This window comes from Falco biarmicus, chromosome 2 (assembly GCF_023638135.1).
Source record: "Falco biarmicus isolate bFalBia1 chromosome 2, bFalBia1.pri, whole genome shotgun sequence".
Lineage (NCBI taxonomy): Eukaryota > Metazoa > Chordata > Aves > Falconiformes > Falconidae > Falco > Falco biarmicus.
Genome location: NC_079289.1, coordinates 4,750,925 through 4,767,694, shown reverse-complemented (window position 1 = coordinate 4,767,694; position 16,770 = coordinate 4,750,925). Strand labels below are relative to the sequence as shown.

Here is a 16,770-nt window from a genome sequence, read left to right as displayed (position 1 = left end):
GATGCTCTTGCCGTTTCCTTTCTCTATGGATTTTACACAGTGCATCATTGCAATGCTTACCTAGAGGTCTCTGTGGCTGAGAATTGTAGGAAGCTCCCCAAAAATTACTGCAGCTGTAGAAAACTTGGATGAACAACCCTTCCTAAATAATCAAAACCATTTAAATGTATTAGTTCATTTATGTTTCAAACATCTATAAACGGAGGATTCATTTCTCCAGTGAAAACCCTCCTTAGACCCTAATGCTTTAGCACTATTGAACTTGTTTCTAGTCCCCAAGTTTGAACAAACCATAATATATTGCTGTTGTAAAGGACAGAATTAAGCTTAACATATTATGTATATGATTTCGTGCAGCCCCTACAAGGCACTGTAATTCCTAGACAGATGGCTTGCTGTAAGGAAGTGAAAAGGCATTGCCCTTTATGCATCCGCTCTCCAGGCTGGCAGTTTCTTCCAGGTATTAAAAATTGAGTTTGTTCCCCTGAAAAAGCACTTTATACGTGGAAGCTGACTCAGACCCCAGTGACACTGGTTGGAAGTGGCACCTCCCTGGAGCACAGCTAAGATGGTGTAATTTGAAGTGGCTTCTGCCCAATGCCAGGCAGCCGTCAGCATTGAGAGCTGCCGTAAATTCCCCCATGCTCTTCACGCAAAAATAACTCGCCCACAGATGCTGTTTCTGAGCATGTGAGGAGACACTGGTTCCTGTCCCAAATCAACAGGGTTAAGCCTGTGCTGATGGTCAGCAGCATGGTAGTCTTCCCCACACCACATCACAGAGGGGGTATGCAAAGGAGCATCTGGAGACAGATCCTAAAGGATTACCCAAATTCAGGGTGAGCCAGAGCCTTCCATCTCTTAACCATACCCCAGGGACAAGGGAGTCTCCTGGAAGAAGCAACGGCTGATGTTGAGCCCTGTAGGAACAGCATTTCTCAGCTCTATTAAACACAGAGGATGAAGGGATGGAGTTGGGTGTATGCTCAGGTGATGCCAACCCTGTGTGAGACCAGTAATGATGAACATGGAATGGACTTCACAGCCTGTCCCCTCCTTACTGAAACAGGCCACCAGGAGCAGCCCAAGCCCAGCCTGCTGCAAGTATAGCCCCACAGCAGCCTTACATCACCCAACCCAAGCCCACGTCACCCAAGCCCAACAGCACCTAGCTCCATACATGGTCCCACAGCCACCCAACCCCACAACACCCAGGATCACCAATCACACAACCCCACTGCTGGCACCACACCATCCAACTCCACATCACCCACACCCAATACCACCCAACTCCATACCTGGTCCCACAGCCACCCAACCCAGCTGGTGGTCCCACACCACCCAACACCACATCACCCAGGCCCAATACTACCCAGCTCCATACCTAGTCCTACAGCCACCCAACCCATTGTACCTGAGGCTTACCACCAGCCAAGCCCACATCGTTCAGGCCCCACACCACCCAGCTCCACACCTGGTCTCACAGCCACCCAACCCCACTGCTGGACCCACACCACCCAACACCACATCACCCAGGCCCAACACCACCCAGCTCCACACTAGGTCCCACAGCCACCTGACCCCACTGCTGGCCCAACGCCACCCAACGTGACATCGCTTAGGCCCAATCCCACACAGCTCTATATCTGGTCCTACTGCCACCCAACCCCTTGTAACCCTGGCCCAACACCACACAGTTCCATAGCTGCTCTCACAGCCACCCAAACCCTACTGCTGGTCCCACACTGCCCAACCCCACAGCACCCTGGCCCAGCACCACCTAGTCCCACATCACCCTCACCCACCACTACCCAACCCCACATCACCCAGGCCTAAGCCCATACAGCTCCATAGCTGATCTCACACCACCCAACCCCTTGTAACTCAGGCTTACCACCACCCAACACCACATCACGGAGGCCCACCATCACCCAGCTCCATACCTGGTCCTACACCACCCAACCCCACATAACCCTGGCCTATGACTGCCCAAGCCCACGTTGCTCAGGCACACCACCACTCAACTCCGTACCTGGTCCCACGGCCACCTGACCCAGCTGGTGGTCCCACACCACCCAACCCCACAGCACCCTGACCCAGCACCATAGCTGCTCCCACACCACCCAACCCCTTGTAACTCAGGCTAACCACCACCCAACACCACATCACCCATGCACCTCCACCACATGCTTCCACACGTCATCCAGGTCCCATGTCCCCCCTGAACACCAAGCCCAAAAGCCCAAGCCCAAAAGCCCAAAAGTCCAGGCCAAATCACCAAAGTCCAAGCCCAAGCCCAAGAGCTCAAATGCCCCAAAGCCCAAATGCCCTTTAAAAGCCCAGGCCCAAGCGCTGAAGTCCAAGCCCAAGAGCTCAAAAGCCCCAAAGTCCAAAAGCCCAGGCCCAAGAGCTCAAAAGCCCAAATGCCCAAAAGCCCAAATGCCCAAATGCCCAAAAGCCCAAAAGCCCAGGCCCAAGCACTGAAGTAAGCCCAAGAGCTCAAAAGCCCAAAACTCCAAAAGCCCAAACCCAAGAGCTCAAAATCCCGAATGCCCGATAGCCCAAATGCCCAAAAGGTCAAAAGCCCAGGCCCAAGCCCCGAAGTCCAAGCCCAAAAGCCCAAACGCCCAAACGCCCAAATGCCCAAAAGCCCAAACGCCAAAATGCCCAAGAGCTCAAACGCCCGAGCGCTCATAAGCCCAAAAGCCCCAGCTCAAAAGTCCAGGCCCAAGCACCCAAGCACCCAAGCCCAAACGCCAAAACTCCCAAACGCCCCAAAGGCCCCATGCCCCGCCCCCCCCGCCCCCCCCCCGCCCCCCCGGCCCCGCCCGCGCACGCGCAGCGCCCCGCCAGGCCGGCGCACGCGCACCTCCGGGGGCGGGCCGGGCCGGGCCGCGCGCTTTGAACGGCGGCGGCGGCGGGGCCGCATCGCGCCTGCGCGGCCGCTCTGTCAGCGCGGGGCGGGCCATGGCGGCGGGCGGCCGCGGCGGGTTCCGCGCCCTGGCGCTCGGCGTCTCCTTCCTGAAGTGCCTCCTCATCCCCGCCTAGTAAGGAGCTTCCCCGGGGCGGCGGGGGTGGCGCGGCCTGCCAGCTCCCGCGGCGGCCGCTGGGCCGCGCCGCTCCCTCGGGGCGGGGAGGGGGCCGCGGGCCGGCGGGGCCGGAGGGGGCCCCCGTGTCCCCTGGCGTCCCCGGGGCCGTGTCGCCGCCGGGGCCTTGGGGCAGCGGGGCGCGGTGGGTGGCAGCTTTGCTTTTGTGTTCGCAGCCCGTCCCGCCTGGCTGGTGTTCGGGAGCGCCTTTAAGCGTGCTGAAACATTAACGCTTTTTTTTTTATTTGAAAGGCGCGGTAGGGTTTTTTTATTATTATTATTATTCTAAAAGGCACTGTGGCTTTTTTTTTTCCTTAAAGAAAAAAATCGCTGTTAAATCACTTAGAACCTGCAGTTTTTACATGAATTGTCAGAGAAGGCCAAGCTATAAATACTTGGTGCCCTATAGTCACCTGTATGTGTCCTTGGCACAAAGTCCGTGCAGCATCTTTGTTAGTGTTTGAGTTAACTTGGTGCGAATCTTTCCCTAGAGCTGCTCAGTGGAGGTTTCCTGTTTTATCTGCCTGCAGTGATGTGCTCGGAAATGTTTCTTCTTTAAGCGTCTGTATGTGACTCTTAATATAAACCTTCTGTAGTTATTCCACAGATTTTGAAGTGCATAGGAATTGGCTTGCCATCACTCACAACTTGCCCCTCTCTCAGTGGTACTATGAAGTAAGTACGTGTTGGGGGAATTTTTTAGCTCTTTATGAATTGGAGGCGTATTGGGTATGTCAGCCTATGTGATTGCTAGAGGAGAAAGCCTTTTATTTGCAAAAGAGATACGTCAAGGATACTGATGGTTGGCAGCTGTAATGCAGCGGTACAGAAACATATGCCAGTCACGATTTGTTAGCCCTGTGTAGCGTGCAGTTAAAAAATGAGAATTGTTTGGGGAAGCTGCTAGTACTTACGAAGGCAAAATGAAAAAGGCAGTTAAGGCACATGGATTATTAGGAAGGCTGTGTAACACAGAAGCAAATTGCATGGTAGTCTTAAATTGCTGTTCATTTTGCTCTTGTCGTTAATGATACACGGTTATCACAAGAACGAATCATATAAATGAGTATATATGTAATGAAATCAATCACCGTGTTAAACTTTTGAGCCTTTGCTGGTGCGCTACTAGCATTTATCAGTTCTAATCTAGATTAATCACCTTTAAGTTCATTATAAACTCAGCCTACACAACTGGGTTTTAATCTATTTTACAAGTGCCTTCTGGAGTTCTGGAATAAATATCACAGTCTCTGGTATTCCTCCACCTAAGTGTCTGGAAACTGTATCTAAGAGTAAATGATTTGTGCGGGTCAGAATTTTGAAAGGCTGATCCAATACCGTAAAACAAATTTCTGTGATGATCCCAGTGCCAAAGCATAGCATGCCTTTCGGCAGCATGACATAAGCGTTTGGGAACACGCATGCTGAGAAATATGCCCTGTCCCAACCTGCTCTGTTCCTCCTTCTTTCTCTTCTATTTCTACAGCCAAGGAGTTAATTGTTGATCAGAGCACAGCAACTGTCCTTGTGGGAAAAGATGGCCCGATACTGTTAGACCTTAATAAGGTCTTACTAGAATTAAGATATACTGACTAGTGAGTAAAAATAATTTTGAGGCTGTGACAAGGCTGTGCTGCTGATTCCTCTAATATAGACCAATATTCACTGTGAACTATTTTATTGAGAATTTTTTAATATAGGCCCTATTACAGAAAGTTGATTTATAAAGAACAGACAGTTATACTGGCTAGGTGCAGATACACAAAATGCCATTTAATCTTTTTCTAGTAATCAAGACATGCCACCCCTCTGCCAGTACTACAGAAGGGCTGAAATCATGTGCAACACCATACAGCTGGCTACTTTATTGGGAAATAGTTTGTGTTGAATAGAGGCTACTGAGATAAAATACATCAGCTGATTTGCTGTCATGAACTGTACCTGAAGGGCTGTAAACAGCATGAATTGCGTTCAAGTATTTAATCTTATTTTGTCTTTAGGCAACTTCAGAATGGACCCTGGATTATCCACCGTTTTTTGCCTGGTTTGAATACGCACTTTCGCATGTTGCCAAGTACTTTGACCCCAAGATGTTGGTTATAGAAAATCTAAATTACACCAGTCATGCAACCATCTTCTTCCAAAGATTTTCCGTCATTTTTACAGATATTGTTTTCATATATGCAGTTTACGAGTAAGTCTGCTTGAGTCTTTAAAAGTCTTTGCTATTTATTTGTTTCTGTAAAATTCATGTTTCTAGGGAGTTCTTTATTAAGTTCTTAACATTCTGATTTTAGGGACAGTGGATAGTATTTAATATATGGACTTTTTCTAGAGTAACAACAAACAATTATTTGTACAGATAAGCTTGTAAATGCATGGAAATATCAAAGGTGCTTTAACCTATTCAAGGAGAAATTTGGAACACGCTGCTGAACACAAGGTAAGTTGTTCTTGGAAATGCCATTACTGTGTGACCAGGTTGTAGACATCCAGACATTAGCTGCTGTTTCACACGTAACTGTTTTGTTTCTGTTGTTGGGTTCATTTTGTAGGAGTTGCAGGACAGCCTGCATGCACTCAACTGTTTTTCTTCTGTTACTTTTTCATATTACTCTGCTCTTCTAGAGTAGGAGCGTAAAGGAAGCTTCTGGCAAAACATGAGTATCATCAAATACGCAAAATCACTGCACTGTTTTTGGTTTTCGGGATGATAAACTGATTATTCCAAGTCTAATTCAACAATATTAAGATTGCATGTTTTCAGTGTGCCCTGACTTTGTGAAGAAGTGTTTATCTTGCACCTAAAGAGTAGAGAGAGGTGAGGTGGTTTGAGTAGTATGTTGCCTACCTTAATTGTTTGGCTCTAACGGTCTTCCCTTGTTTTGTTCTGTCTGCTTAAAGTCTGGGTAGGAAGTTCACTGTTGCATTGGAGCACTACCTAAGCTCCTTCATTTACTTTTATTTGAAATGGGCTGGCTTTGCATTGTGACTTTTTTCCCTTTATTGTTTTTACTCAAAGATGAATGAATGTGCTGCCTTTCTTAATAAGGCTCTGCTAATAGTATTTCAACACAAATCATCCACAACTTTTTAATCTGATCTAACCTTATCTTCAAAAATAATATGGACCATATGGCTTCATGCTGCGAAGTAATAAGATGTTTTCAACCAACAGAAATAGCTCATAATATTGGGGGGGAGTCAGAGGTTAATATCCAACTGAGGACCTTAGATACAACTTGGAATGTTGTCTCCAGATGTAGCAATGCATTGTTCATTCATGAGAAGTCAATAGCAATCAGGTTATGACAACTTTACAGTTATTACTGAATATGAGACTTGAACCTGAGACTGAGTTACTTAATGTAAGCTTTAGCGTGCGGAACACACTACAGCTATTGAAATCTAAAATCCTTTTTTTTACTAAACTTTATATGTGATGCTGTCTTCTTATGATGAATTTGGCAAGAATTTTATCATTGCTTTTCATCCTAATAAAATAGCTAACTTCATGTTAAGTGCACTTCTCAGCTCTTAAAAGCAGAGATGTTTTTGTTGGCTGTTTCAGTTAAGACTTCTGTTTCTTCTGCTCTTGTTCAGGTGCTGCAGGTGTGTAAATGGAAAACGAGCTGCAAAGGATATCCTGGAAAAACCAACATTTATTCTTGCTGTTCTGCTCTTGTGGAATTTTGGGTTGTTAATTGTGGATCGTATCCTTTCCAGCCATTGCGGGTTGTTTGTGGTTTAACAGCCTGTTACAGCATGTGGTATTGTTATGAATATTATTATTACTATCACAGCAAGTAACACTACTGTTTGGATTTCTGGGGTTAGTTGAATAACTTCATGTTTTCATTAGAATTATTATTTGGCAAAATGGAAATTGTTCAGTTTTTGGTCTGATATGCCAGAACTGCAGGGGGACCAGTCTGGCTACAGAATGTATTAGCAGAGAGCCACTTTTTTTTTTTTTTTTTCCCCCCCTTGGGTGTGGTTCTAAGTTTGTGCTGTGGCAAGGAAAATCTTGGAGTGCTTTATGGTTGGATTGTATTCCATTGGTTAATGTTACATGAGAATTAGCAGGTTTTTAAAGAGGATATAAAAATAATTCTGGAAAGGCCAATTACTGAGTCAGTCTTGACACAATGTGCATTGATCTAGCTGAAGAGGGAGCAGAGGGGGAAAGCAACAGTAATTCTTCTATAGGAACGACTAGCTTTCTTTGTCCCTGTCCCTACCCAAGTTGCCTACTTACAGCTAGTAGGTAAGTGAGGACTGCTGTCTCCATCCATTAACCAATGTGTGGGAGGAAACTAATACTTAAAAGATTAAAAAAAAAAGGAGAATTAACCTTCTTTGTTTTGTCTTATATAAGTTGCCCAATACATATGTAATCAGATTGTTATGTTTCACTTCTTCAAGATAATATGCTAGTATATTTAGATTTTGTCTAAGAGTACTTACAGGTAAGGTTAAATAACGCTTTGTGTCTATGGGGAGTGAATTTAAGGTTGCTGTCTTGATTTAAGTTCCATTTTAATTTGAATCTATTGTTTGTAAGTTTGAGTCTTCCCCAGAAAACTGATGAAGATAAAGAAAGCTTGCTTTATTCCTTTCTTAACTCAAGTTCAGATATTCACTTTCAGTACAACGGCTTTTTGTTTGGGCTGATGCTTCTTTCTGTTGCTCGACTGTGTCAGGTAAACTTGTGTGGCTCTCTTCTGTTGGCTGCCATATATTAGGTGCATTAATTCACTTCATTGGACTGCCCATACTGAAGGCAGTGGGAGAGGCTTGAAGGTGAGGTGTGCTAAGCTGGATGTCTTAATTACTTGTTGAGTTTGGGGGAAGAGGAGAACTTGAAACTCGCTGTAATTGCTTGCTGTTGCTGCAGTGTTGCAGTTCCCTGAGAGGAAACTAAATTCCGTGTTATACCTGAGCAGTGTGGCATGGTTTCGTGCCATCTTCTCTTCTTCCCTGTCACCAGTCCCTAGAAAACATACTTCTGGAGCTATGGGGTGGTGAGGCTTACCCCAGTGTTGCAAGTATTGTGTGACAATGTAGTTTCCTTCTCCATACCTGTTGTGCATAACACTGCTGAGTGTGTAATTTGAAGTAAATACTCCTTATTCTTTTTATGCCTATGATATAAATGTCCTGTCACCTTAGGAGTACAACAGAGGACCATTAGACGTTAGTACAAAGAGAGAGCAAGTAGAAGAACTTACGTTCTGTTTTATTTTCCTTTTAGAAAAGATATTTGGAGGGCGCTCTTCTTTTTGCTGTTCTTTTGCATTTCAAACACATCTACATGTATGTGGCCCCCGCATACGGCATTTATTTGTTACGATCCTATTGTTTTACTGCAAATAATGCAGGTAAGATGGGGGTTTTTTCTCTCTTGCTTTTGGGGGATTGTGTTAATTGTGGGGCCTGGGGAAGACTCAAGATGTGCAGATGCCATTGGAACAAAATGGCTGTGGGTCAGACAGAAGTTCTGCTTGAGTCTTTAAAAGTCTTCGATATTTATTTGTTTCTGTAAAATTAATGTTTCTAGGGAGTTCTTTATTAAGAAAACCCAACAGGAACAAACTGCACACAGCAGTTTGAAGCCATAATATATTCATATCTAATATTAGATAGAATTAGCAGCTATTTCAAAGTCCTTCTTCAAGTTCCTTTCCACTCCTTAGCACGGAAACATGCCTGATATTCCTCACATGAACAGAAATGGTATTATGTTGAAAGAGAAAATACCAAAAGGTTGTATAATGCAGGAGCTGCAATGCGGAAGAAATAAATGCAAACTAACTGGTGAAGGAAGCAACTGAATATATATATTGGCATAAAAGGCTATGTGCTTCTTTTAAATAGATGCTAGCAATTCACTGCTGGTGTGGAATGCTTTGTCTCCCTTTTAGCTTGTCACAGTAACTGTTTTATAAACTGTTTCTTGCAGATGGATCCCTGAAGTGGAGAAGCTTCAGCTTTCTTCATGTAACTCTTCTGGGACTGATTGTCTGTCTTGTTTCTGCTCTTTCATTGGGTCCCTTCATAGTATTGGTAATAACCCCTTTTTCACCTGTTATTCCCCTGAACTGTTAGAAGATTGTGTTACAGAAATATAAGCAGTGTCTCACCTAAAGACATTTCTTTTTTTATTTTTATTTTTTTCTGTAGGGCCAGTTGCCTCAAGTCATTTCACGGCTTTTTCCTTTCAAACGAGGCCTCTGCCATGCTTATTGGGCTCCTAACTTCTGGGCTTTGTACAATGCCATGGATAAAGCACTAACAATTTTTGGTACAGTATGCTAATCGCTGTTTGGTGCCTATTTGCAGATAGAGCTCTCTGGATTTTAGTCTTCCCCATTTTAAAATGCAGGTAGTCAATTACATTTTCAGATTGCTTTAAATCATCTGATTATCTGTGTAATCCAGTGCATGTTTTTCACATTAAGTTTTCAACATTAGGTCAGAAATAATCATTCTTCTCTGCTGTCCTTTAAAAAAGAAAATACTTGGTCATATACTTAGTTCAGCTACTTAATTTTCTTCGTTAGTGTTTATCAGCTTGTGCTTTTTTGTTATGTTTTGGTTTTAGGTTTAAAGTGTAATTTTCTTGATCATACAAAAATTCCTAAAGCCTCCATGACAGGAGGACTGGTTCAAGAATTTCAGCATACTGTCCTCCCTTCTGTGACTCCACTGGCAACATTAATCTGTACCTTCATATCTATATTGGTAAGAACAAATAATATTTTTTGGAAACCTGATGCGTTTTGTCCCTAGTAGTTTTTATTTGATTAGCACACCCTTCACATGAACTTTAAGTTTAGGACGACAGTAAGTTTTCTTTAAAAAAAAAAAAAAACCAAAATTATAAGTTATATTTATTAATATATTTCTTTATACACAATATTACTGTCTCAAAGTGTGGCTAAATTATAGTCCCTGTCAACTCTAGAACGGTTAAAAGATTGTTAAAAGTGTTCTTGGATCACAGCCACTCTGCGTGAGCTAGAAGTAACCTTTTGTGACAGAAGGTAGTTAACTAGGATGCCAGTAGAGATAGTGGTGGAACTGTTTGGGCAGCTTATGGTGTTCCTAACAGCACGAGCTACAGGCAAGCATAATGTTCTTAACGCGACAAGCAAAGAATTAAAGGTTCAAGAAATAATTACCTGGATACAGAGTCTTTTTCACTCTAATGGGCACCTGGCCTTTAATGGGAAATCTTTGTTTCAACACCTTTGTAGTAACTTTGATAAACTAAGTTTAGTAGTGGCTTAGTGTCAAGGACAGTTCTTCCAACACAAGTGATAGGGAGCTGGCTGTGGTCTTTCAGTCTGCTTTTCCCCTCCTGCTACATTGATGAAGTCCTTCAGGCTCTGCTCGTGCATCCAAATAGATGCGGTTCTTCCAGTGCAACCTAATGCTTGGGCCACACAGGCACAACCTGGGTGCAGTGGTGTTTATTAACTTTGAAAAACCTCTTTGGACAATGGCTTGTGTTCAGGATTGCCAAACTTTTCACTGAAGTCCTGTTTTTGCCTGTTGTTTCTAGCCCTCTGTTTTCTGTCTTTGGTTTAAACCTCAAGGGCCCAGAGGCTTTCTACAGTGCCTTGTTCTTTGTGCGTTGAGCTCCTTCATGTTTGGCTGGCACGTGCATGAAAAAGCAATACTCCTTGCTATTCTGCCTTTAAGGTAAGTGTATTTTGTACGTAGTTGCCCAGACTGAACCTGCAGCCACTTGTTGAGGAATCCTCAAAGAGGATCGCTTTGTTTTCAGTGTATTTCCGAAAATGACCGTGTTTATGGAATGCCTTAAGCTGTAAAGTTTTAGTGCACTTCAAGTACATTAATTTCAGGCACAATTAAAATGTGGCCGCCTTAGCAATAGGATGTGCTGATGCTAGTATAGCGTATGTAGGAAACTGGTGTGGTGGTAAACAGTATCTTTTATGACACACTGACACTGGCTTATACTTCACAATAGTTTGCATTGACAGAAGCTTTAAGTAGAGCTTTATTGGTGGTAGTAGCTGATTCCCATATCAGCTCTGTGGGGCACAGCAAAGCTTTGTGCTAACTTGCAGATGATCGGAAGAATAGAAGCATGTGGTGTTGGGGTGATTAAGCAATCAGTTTAGGAGTCTGACATAGGCCTACACACTACATACGCTCTTTTGTGTCTCTTTGCTGAGTTGTATTAAGATGCATAGTATACAGAAAATCTCTGTGTATTGATTCAGATGCTTTATTGCTGTTGGAATAATGCAGAAAAGCCCCAAACCCCAAAACAAACCATGCCTATGAAAGAGTGGGGTCCAGACTTTTGGCTGTATGTGGATCCGCAGCTCTTAAAAGAATTCATTTAGCTTCCCCTTGAAGCCTTTTCCTAGTGACGGCTTGGGAGTATGCTTGATGAAAGGTTTCTCTCATGTGGTATGGTGGACGCAAGCAGGCTACTTTCGTAGTCTTTTGGTTCTCCCACTGTTATTACCGCATTGTCCAGTACATTCATTGCACCTGGAAAGTCCAAGACCTGTTTGTCAAATGTGTTATGGCTTTGCCTTTTAAAGAGAAAATTTTCTTGCCTGGCTTGAAGCATTTGATGCTGCTGTCATACTCAAGCATGGCAAGTATTTGTAGTTGATTTAGTTCTTCTTCTCTCTGAATAGTTTAGAGATCTACTCTGTCAGGGACAAATGTCAAAATATTGTAGTAGTCTTAGCTGCCAGGCAGTTCAGGCCTTGATGAGTGCTGTGGTTCGTATTTGAAATGCTAGGTAGATTGTTCAGGAGCCAGGTGAGGAAAGGGACCTTCTGCGCTATGCTTGACAAGGACAATACAGTTTCTACCAAAAGGACTTTTTGTCTGCTTAAGGTAGATGTGAGGCTATAGTTTGTAAGCTGCCTGATCAGCATTGCTACAAATTGTATTTTCCTTGTTCAGAGATTTAGTGATGTTTAAACTCTTGAAGTGAGAATTATGGGAGGGAGGGAATTAACACTGGAAAAACAAAAGGAAGGAGATGAAACAGGGGTGACAATGCTGGCAGCAAGCTGGCTGAGGAAAAAGACCATTTGTAGGAAACTCCAGGTCTTTCTGGTGTGTTTGTTCAGTGGCTGTATGTTTTTTTGAGGAGGGGTTTCCTGGCTGATTTTCCTCCTGCATTTTTATATCTGAGGCCGCGTGGTTTGGAAGCAGGAGACTTCATCGCAGGTCCAGTGTTTGGAGAGACTGGGTTACTGTGAAACTCTGTTTGACCTGTTCTTCAGTCTCCTGTGAATTGTGTAGTGTTTTGCTGAAATTAAGTTTCTCTGCTAAAAGACAAAAGCGTAACATTCTTGTCATTTTTAGCTTGTTGTCTGTTCAGAGAGCCAAAGATGCTGGCATCTACTTGATTCTGACAACAACAGGGCACTTCTCGCTTTTTCCATTGTTGTTCACACCACCAGGTAAAGTGTTTTCCTTCTTTCTGTGCTTTCGTCTTACTGCTTTGGGTTTTTTTGCAGAGGTGATATGGAGGTAACAGTTTTGGATTATTTTATGTAATACATTGAAAGTTGCAAAATACAAACTCTCCAGCTAGTGAAAAGAAACAGTTTAAAAAGCTGTGGAAGATGTGTAGGCTTTAAGTCGAAATAGGGGTGAGAAATTGTCATAGTCAGCATTTGTTGTCCCTCATTCTGCCACAGTTGTAGAAACTTCCCCCTGTCCAACATAACCATGTGAAACAAAAGCAGTAAAGACAATTTGAAACAACAAACCTGTCAGGCTGTTTTCCAGCTGACTACTACTTCATGCTATCAGTAGTGTGCTTAAACTAAAGAAAAAAAAAAAATGCAGCAGCGTCAGTTAAAACCAGTATGTGTAGAGACAGATTTGTCTTTGTGACCAAAATCTGTTCTTTCCTTCCTTCAGCCCCCTCCTCCCCTTTCAATGAATTCAGGGTCTGTTTGCTTCACTTAAACCCTAGGCTGTCATAGCTACGACAGCATTGTAACGCTGTATTGATTGTGATGCTTCTGGGAGAGTTAAATTCAGACACTCACACTCTTGGTCTGGCAATGCTGCTTATTTGCAGTAGTGAAGCTGCTGCTTTGGGAAATGAGAAACTTCCTCTGCCTTCTCTATTACCTGATTTTTAACTAGTGTGCAACCTAGAACTAGAGAGCATTAGACTACAGGGCAGTCACTTCTAAGTTTCCCAGTGATTTCTGATTTCTTTTGAATAGGAAAATCTTATTTGCAGTGCTTTCATACACTGTAATTATAATTAGTGTGTTCAGTATGTTTATAGATAATTGAAGTAAGTGCATTGCAAATGTTTGGCATTTCCTTTAGTAAATACCTGTGCTTATTTTTAGATGTCTGAAGCAGTAAAACATTTAGTTCTGTTTGGAGAATATAAAGTTGGACAATGCAAGTGTAACTAATAGGATTTAAAGATGCTGCAACTTACATGGCTGAAGGGTTTTTTTAATTAATGTTAGAAGTATGTTCTGTTCCTTGTGTTTCAGAACTTCCAATTAAAATACTGCTTATGCTGCTGTTTACCGTTTATAGCTTCTCTTCGTTGAAATCTCTCTTCAGGTAATTAAAGAAACTTCTTTCCAATGCCAAGAACAAAACCATTTCTTCTGTCACTGGGAGCAGTGTTGTCCTAAGGAGCAAACAGCACAGAAAACTGATGCTGAAATATCAAATCAAAGTGTTACTAGTCAAAAGATGCTGCTGCCTCTGCTCTCCTTTCAGGAGGCAAAGCTTAAATTGGGATTATTATAGCACATCCTTGCTATGTTTGAATTGTGACAGCTTCCGAGTAAATCCCCACCTGCTTGATGGTGCTGTTGAAGCATTAAGGTGTAGTGCTGTAGCCAGTGGATTTGGCAGTCCTGGGTTAACGGTTGAACTGGATCTTAAAGGATTCTTCCAACCTAAATGATTCTGTGATTCAATTCAATACTGGAGCACTTACTACTGTGAGTTCTCTGGAGACTGTTGATCTGTGCTAGCAGTTACAAAACTGCTGTGTCTTTTTGCAGTAGGACTTAGTATTTTAACTATGTGGAAGGGACAGGTTATAAATGACATACACTTACAAGCTGTAATTTGTCAGCGAATCTCCTGAGAAGAGGCTGGTTGTCAGGACCAGTTGCCCAAGTCATCCTGTGTATTTTTACATGCTGTTGATCTCTTTTAACCACTTGACCAAAGATAGTGCTTATCGTTATAACCTCTATTTCCTAAACTTTTCATGGCAAAACCAAGCTGTAATGAAGGATGTTGGAAATGCTGTAAGCCTCTATTCAGTACACCAGTCACCTGCTTTTTGTAGGTCATCCTGTTTCAACCAGACTGGTTATTATCCCCCCTTAGTATTCCAGAATTCAATCATTCTATCTGAAGAGCTCTAACTAAAAACCTCTGTAGGAGCTAGAGATGGAGCTTTTGAAAGTTTCTTGTTCCTAACTTTCCAAAACAGATTCCTTCCAGAAGAACATGAATTTCCCTGTAAACTCCCTGCAGTCAAACCCCTATCACCAATGTCCTTTGCAAGAGAGATTGGCTCATAGTACATCCTACAGAAAGCTTGGGGGAGGGGGGAAGAAGTTAAAATCTGATGTTTCCAGTACAGCTTTGGTGTGTATATGAAGGTCTCTGTTCAGTTGCTCACTGAAAGATGTGAGGTGAAGCAGAGCAGCTGATGAGACTTCTACTTAGATTCCAAGGCGTCTTAGAATTTGGTGTAAAAGCCACATAAGGGGGAAAAAAAGATGGGGTTTTTTCCTACTGAAGCTCCTTAGATTGTTATTTAAAGCCTTATTGTGAGCTAATGGGGGATATTCTTTGCACTGGTGACCAGTGATAGCTTGAAAAACAGAATAGTTAGTCAACATCATGTGGTTTAACTTTTTTTTTATTATTTTCATTTGTCTGGCAGGAGAGAGAGGCCTCTCCTTAACTGGCTTGAAACAATCTACCTCGTCCAGCTAGTGCCTTTGGAAATCTTCTGTGAAATTGTATTTCCTCTGACCCCCTGGAAACAGCACTTCCCTTTTGTCCCTCTGTTGCTGACCTCTGTGTACTGTGCTCTGGGTGTCACGTATGCTTGGCTGAAACTCTACATCTCTGTCTTGACTGAAAGAATTTCTGTTAAACAAAAGGCTGAGTAAAGCCACGGTGTCGGGACCAGTCCCAAGTTACCCCCCTGCGGGGATTATCCAGCACGGTGAGGGGTTGTCACAAGGACATACGACTCCTGATAAGACACAGCATACGTGTACCATCACCATGAGGGAAGTTTTTTGTCCAACACTTCTATACTGCCCAACGAGGATACCTCTGATCAGAATTGCTTGTCACAGTAAAGAGGGGCACAGTGAGATGCCACTTGCCATGGATAAACTGTGAAGCTTAATAAAGTCCAGACCTCTGTCTTGAGGAAAAACCTGCCTGGCTTTCCCATTCCTGTTTGTATTTGAATAAAAATTACTGTGGCATATTACCAGGGATCATTGCTGTGTAGGAGAGCATTGTAACTGTATTCTGTGGACTATGTAAATTAAAAACTTGATATTTTTTGTTTTGAGTATTTCTTGTGGTTTTTTTTTTCAGCTCTGTCTAAGCCCTGCTTTTGAGGGACACACGCACCAGTAAGGATGTAGTATCTAGCTGGAAGCTTGTCTGGATGCGTTTTGTCAAAATCTTGACACCCAGATCTCAAGCTTTAAATTAGTTGCTTAATCTGTCCACGTCCCTTTGACCTCCTTGTTTCATTGATATTTTTTGCAAGTAACTTGTAGCGTTCTAATAGTTTTGTAGACCAGATTCGTGACTTGAGGCGTGCTTCTGAAATGAGGAATTTCTTTACCACCGCTAAATGTGTGGTTAATTGTATTTACTTGTAATTCATGTAAAATTCTGCAACTGGGACAAATGACCAAGTGTCAATAATTCCTCTAGTAAGTTGCGGAAAAGATCTATCATGTTCTGCCTCTGGGGAATCATGTACCCTTAAAGATGACAGTTACCTACAGCTTGATGCAGTTTGTTGTTGCACTTTTTTAAACCCCAGTTAACCATCCCTAAAAGATTTTGCCTTTAAAATTGGAGTCTGGTTTGGATTCCAGCACTGACAGATGAAACCAGGAGGGGAGAGAGGGAGGATTTTGGTGGTTTGGTTTTATTTTTATTTTTTCCCCAGTAGTTCCTGAGCTTACCACGTTGCTTGAAGAACATGACCCCCTTTCAGAGGGGGTAGCCCATAGGATAGTGACGCAGTTTGTGTTCTTTAAATAGGTTGGATGTTAAAATAAGAGCATGGCTCTTGTTAGAGCTGTGGGTGGAAAATAGAATAGTCACTGTGGCCATGTGTGTAACCAAATAGCTTGTACATGTGAATTTTTCACAGCTAGTGAGCTCATTTGCAGATTTTCACTGCGGTTTTCATTATATGTATAAGTTCCTGCTTTTTTTAATTATTATTCCTTAACTACTTTGCCACTCTTTCTTTAGCTGCTGTGACTGCCAGCAGTGCCTCAGTCCCGCTGCCACCATGTATTCCACCTCTGGTCTAAGCCTCAAAGCTCTATGCAGGGGTAAGGCACCCGCAGCGCTCACGTTGATGTGTCTGTAGGTGCCATCCTGCGTAGGGGAATGGCAATATCCCCCC

At 43.1% G+C, this 16,770-nt stretch overlaps 1 protein-coding gene across 2 annotated transcripts; it reads left to right on the top strand.

Annotated features, from left to right (window-relative positions):
* Positions 1–2,889: 2,889 nt before the first annotated feature.
* On the top strand, positions 2,890–15,690 carry ALG8 (ALG8 alpha-1,3-glucosyltransferase). Of its 2 annotated transcripts, none has more exons than XM_056327008.1 (13): positions 2,890–3,047; positions 3,683–3,761; positions 5,087–5,280; positions 6,690–6,799; positions 7,722–7,789; positions 8,341–8,467; positions 9,049–9,152; positions 9,270–9,390; positions 9,691–9,830; positions 10,654–10,793; positions 12,453–12,550; positions 13,616–13,688; positions 15,040–15,690. In XM_056327008.1, exons 1-13 carry the CDS (start codon positions 2,968–2,970, stop codon positions 15,269–15,271), a joined length of 1,566 nt encoding a protein of 521 aa, XP_056182983.1. In that variant the 5' UTR covers positions 2,890–2,967; the 3' UTR covers positions 15,272–15,690. The 2 variants fall into 2 exon arrangements, with proteins under 2 accessions (XP_056182983.1, XP_056182984.1); XM_056327009.1 differs by having other exon boundaries at positions 2,918–3,047; positions 3,694–3,761.
* Positions 15,691–16,770: the final 1,080 nt, after the last annotated feature.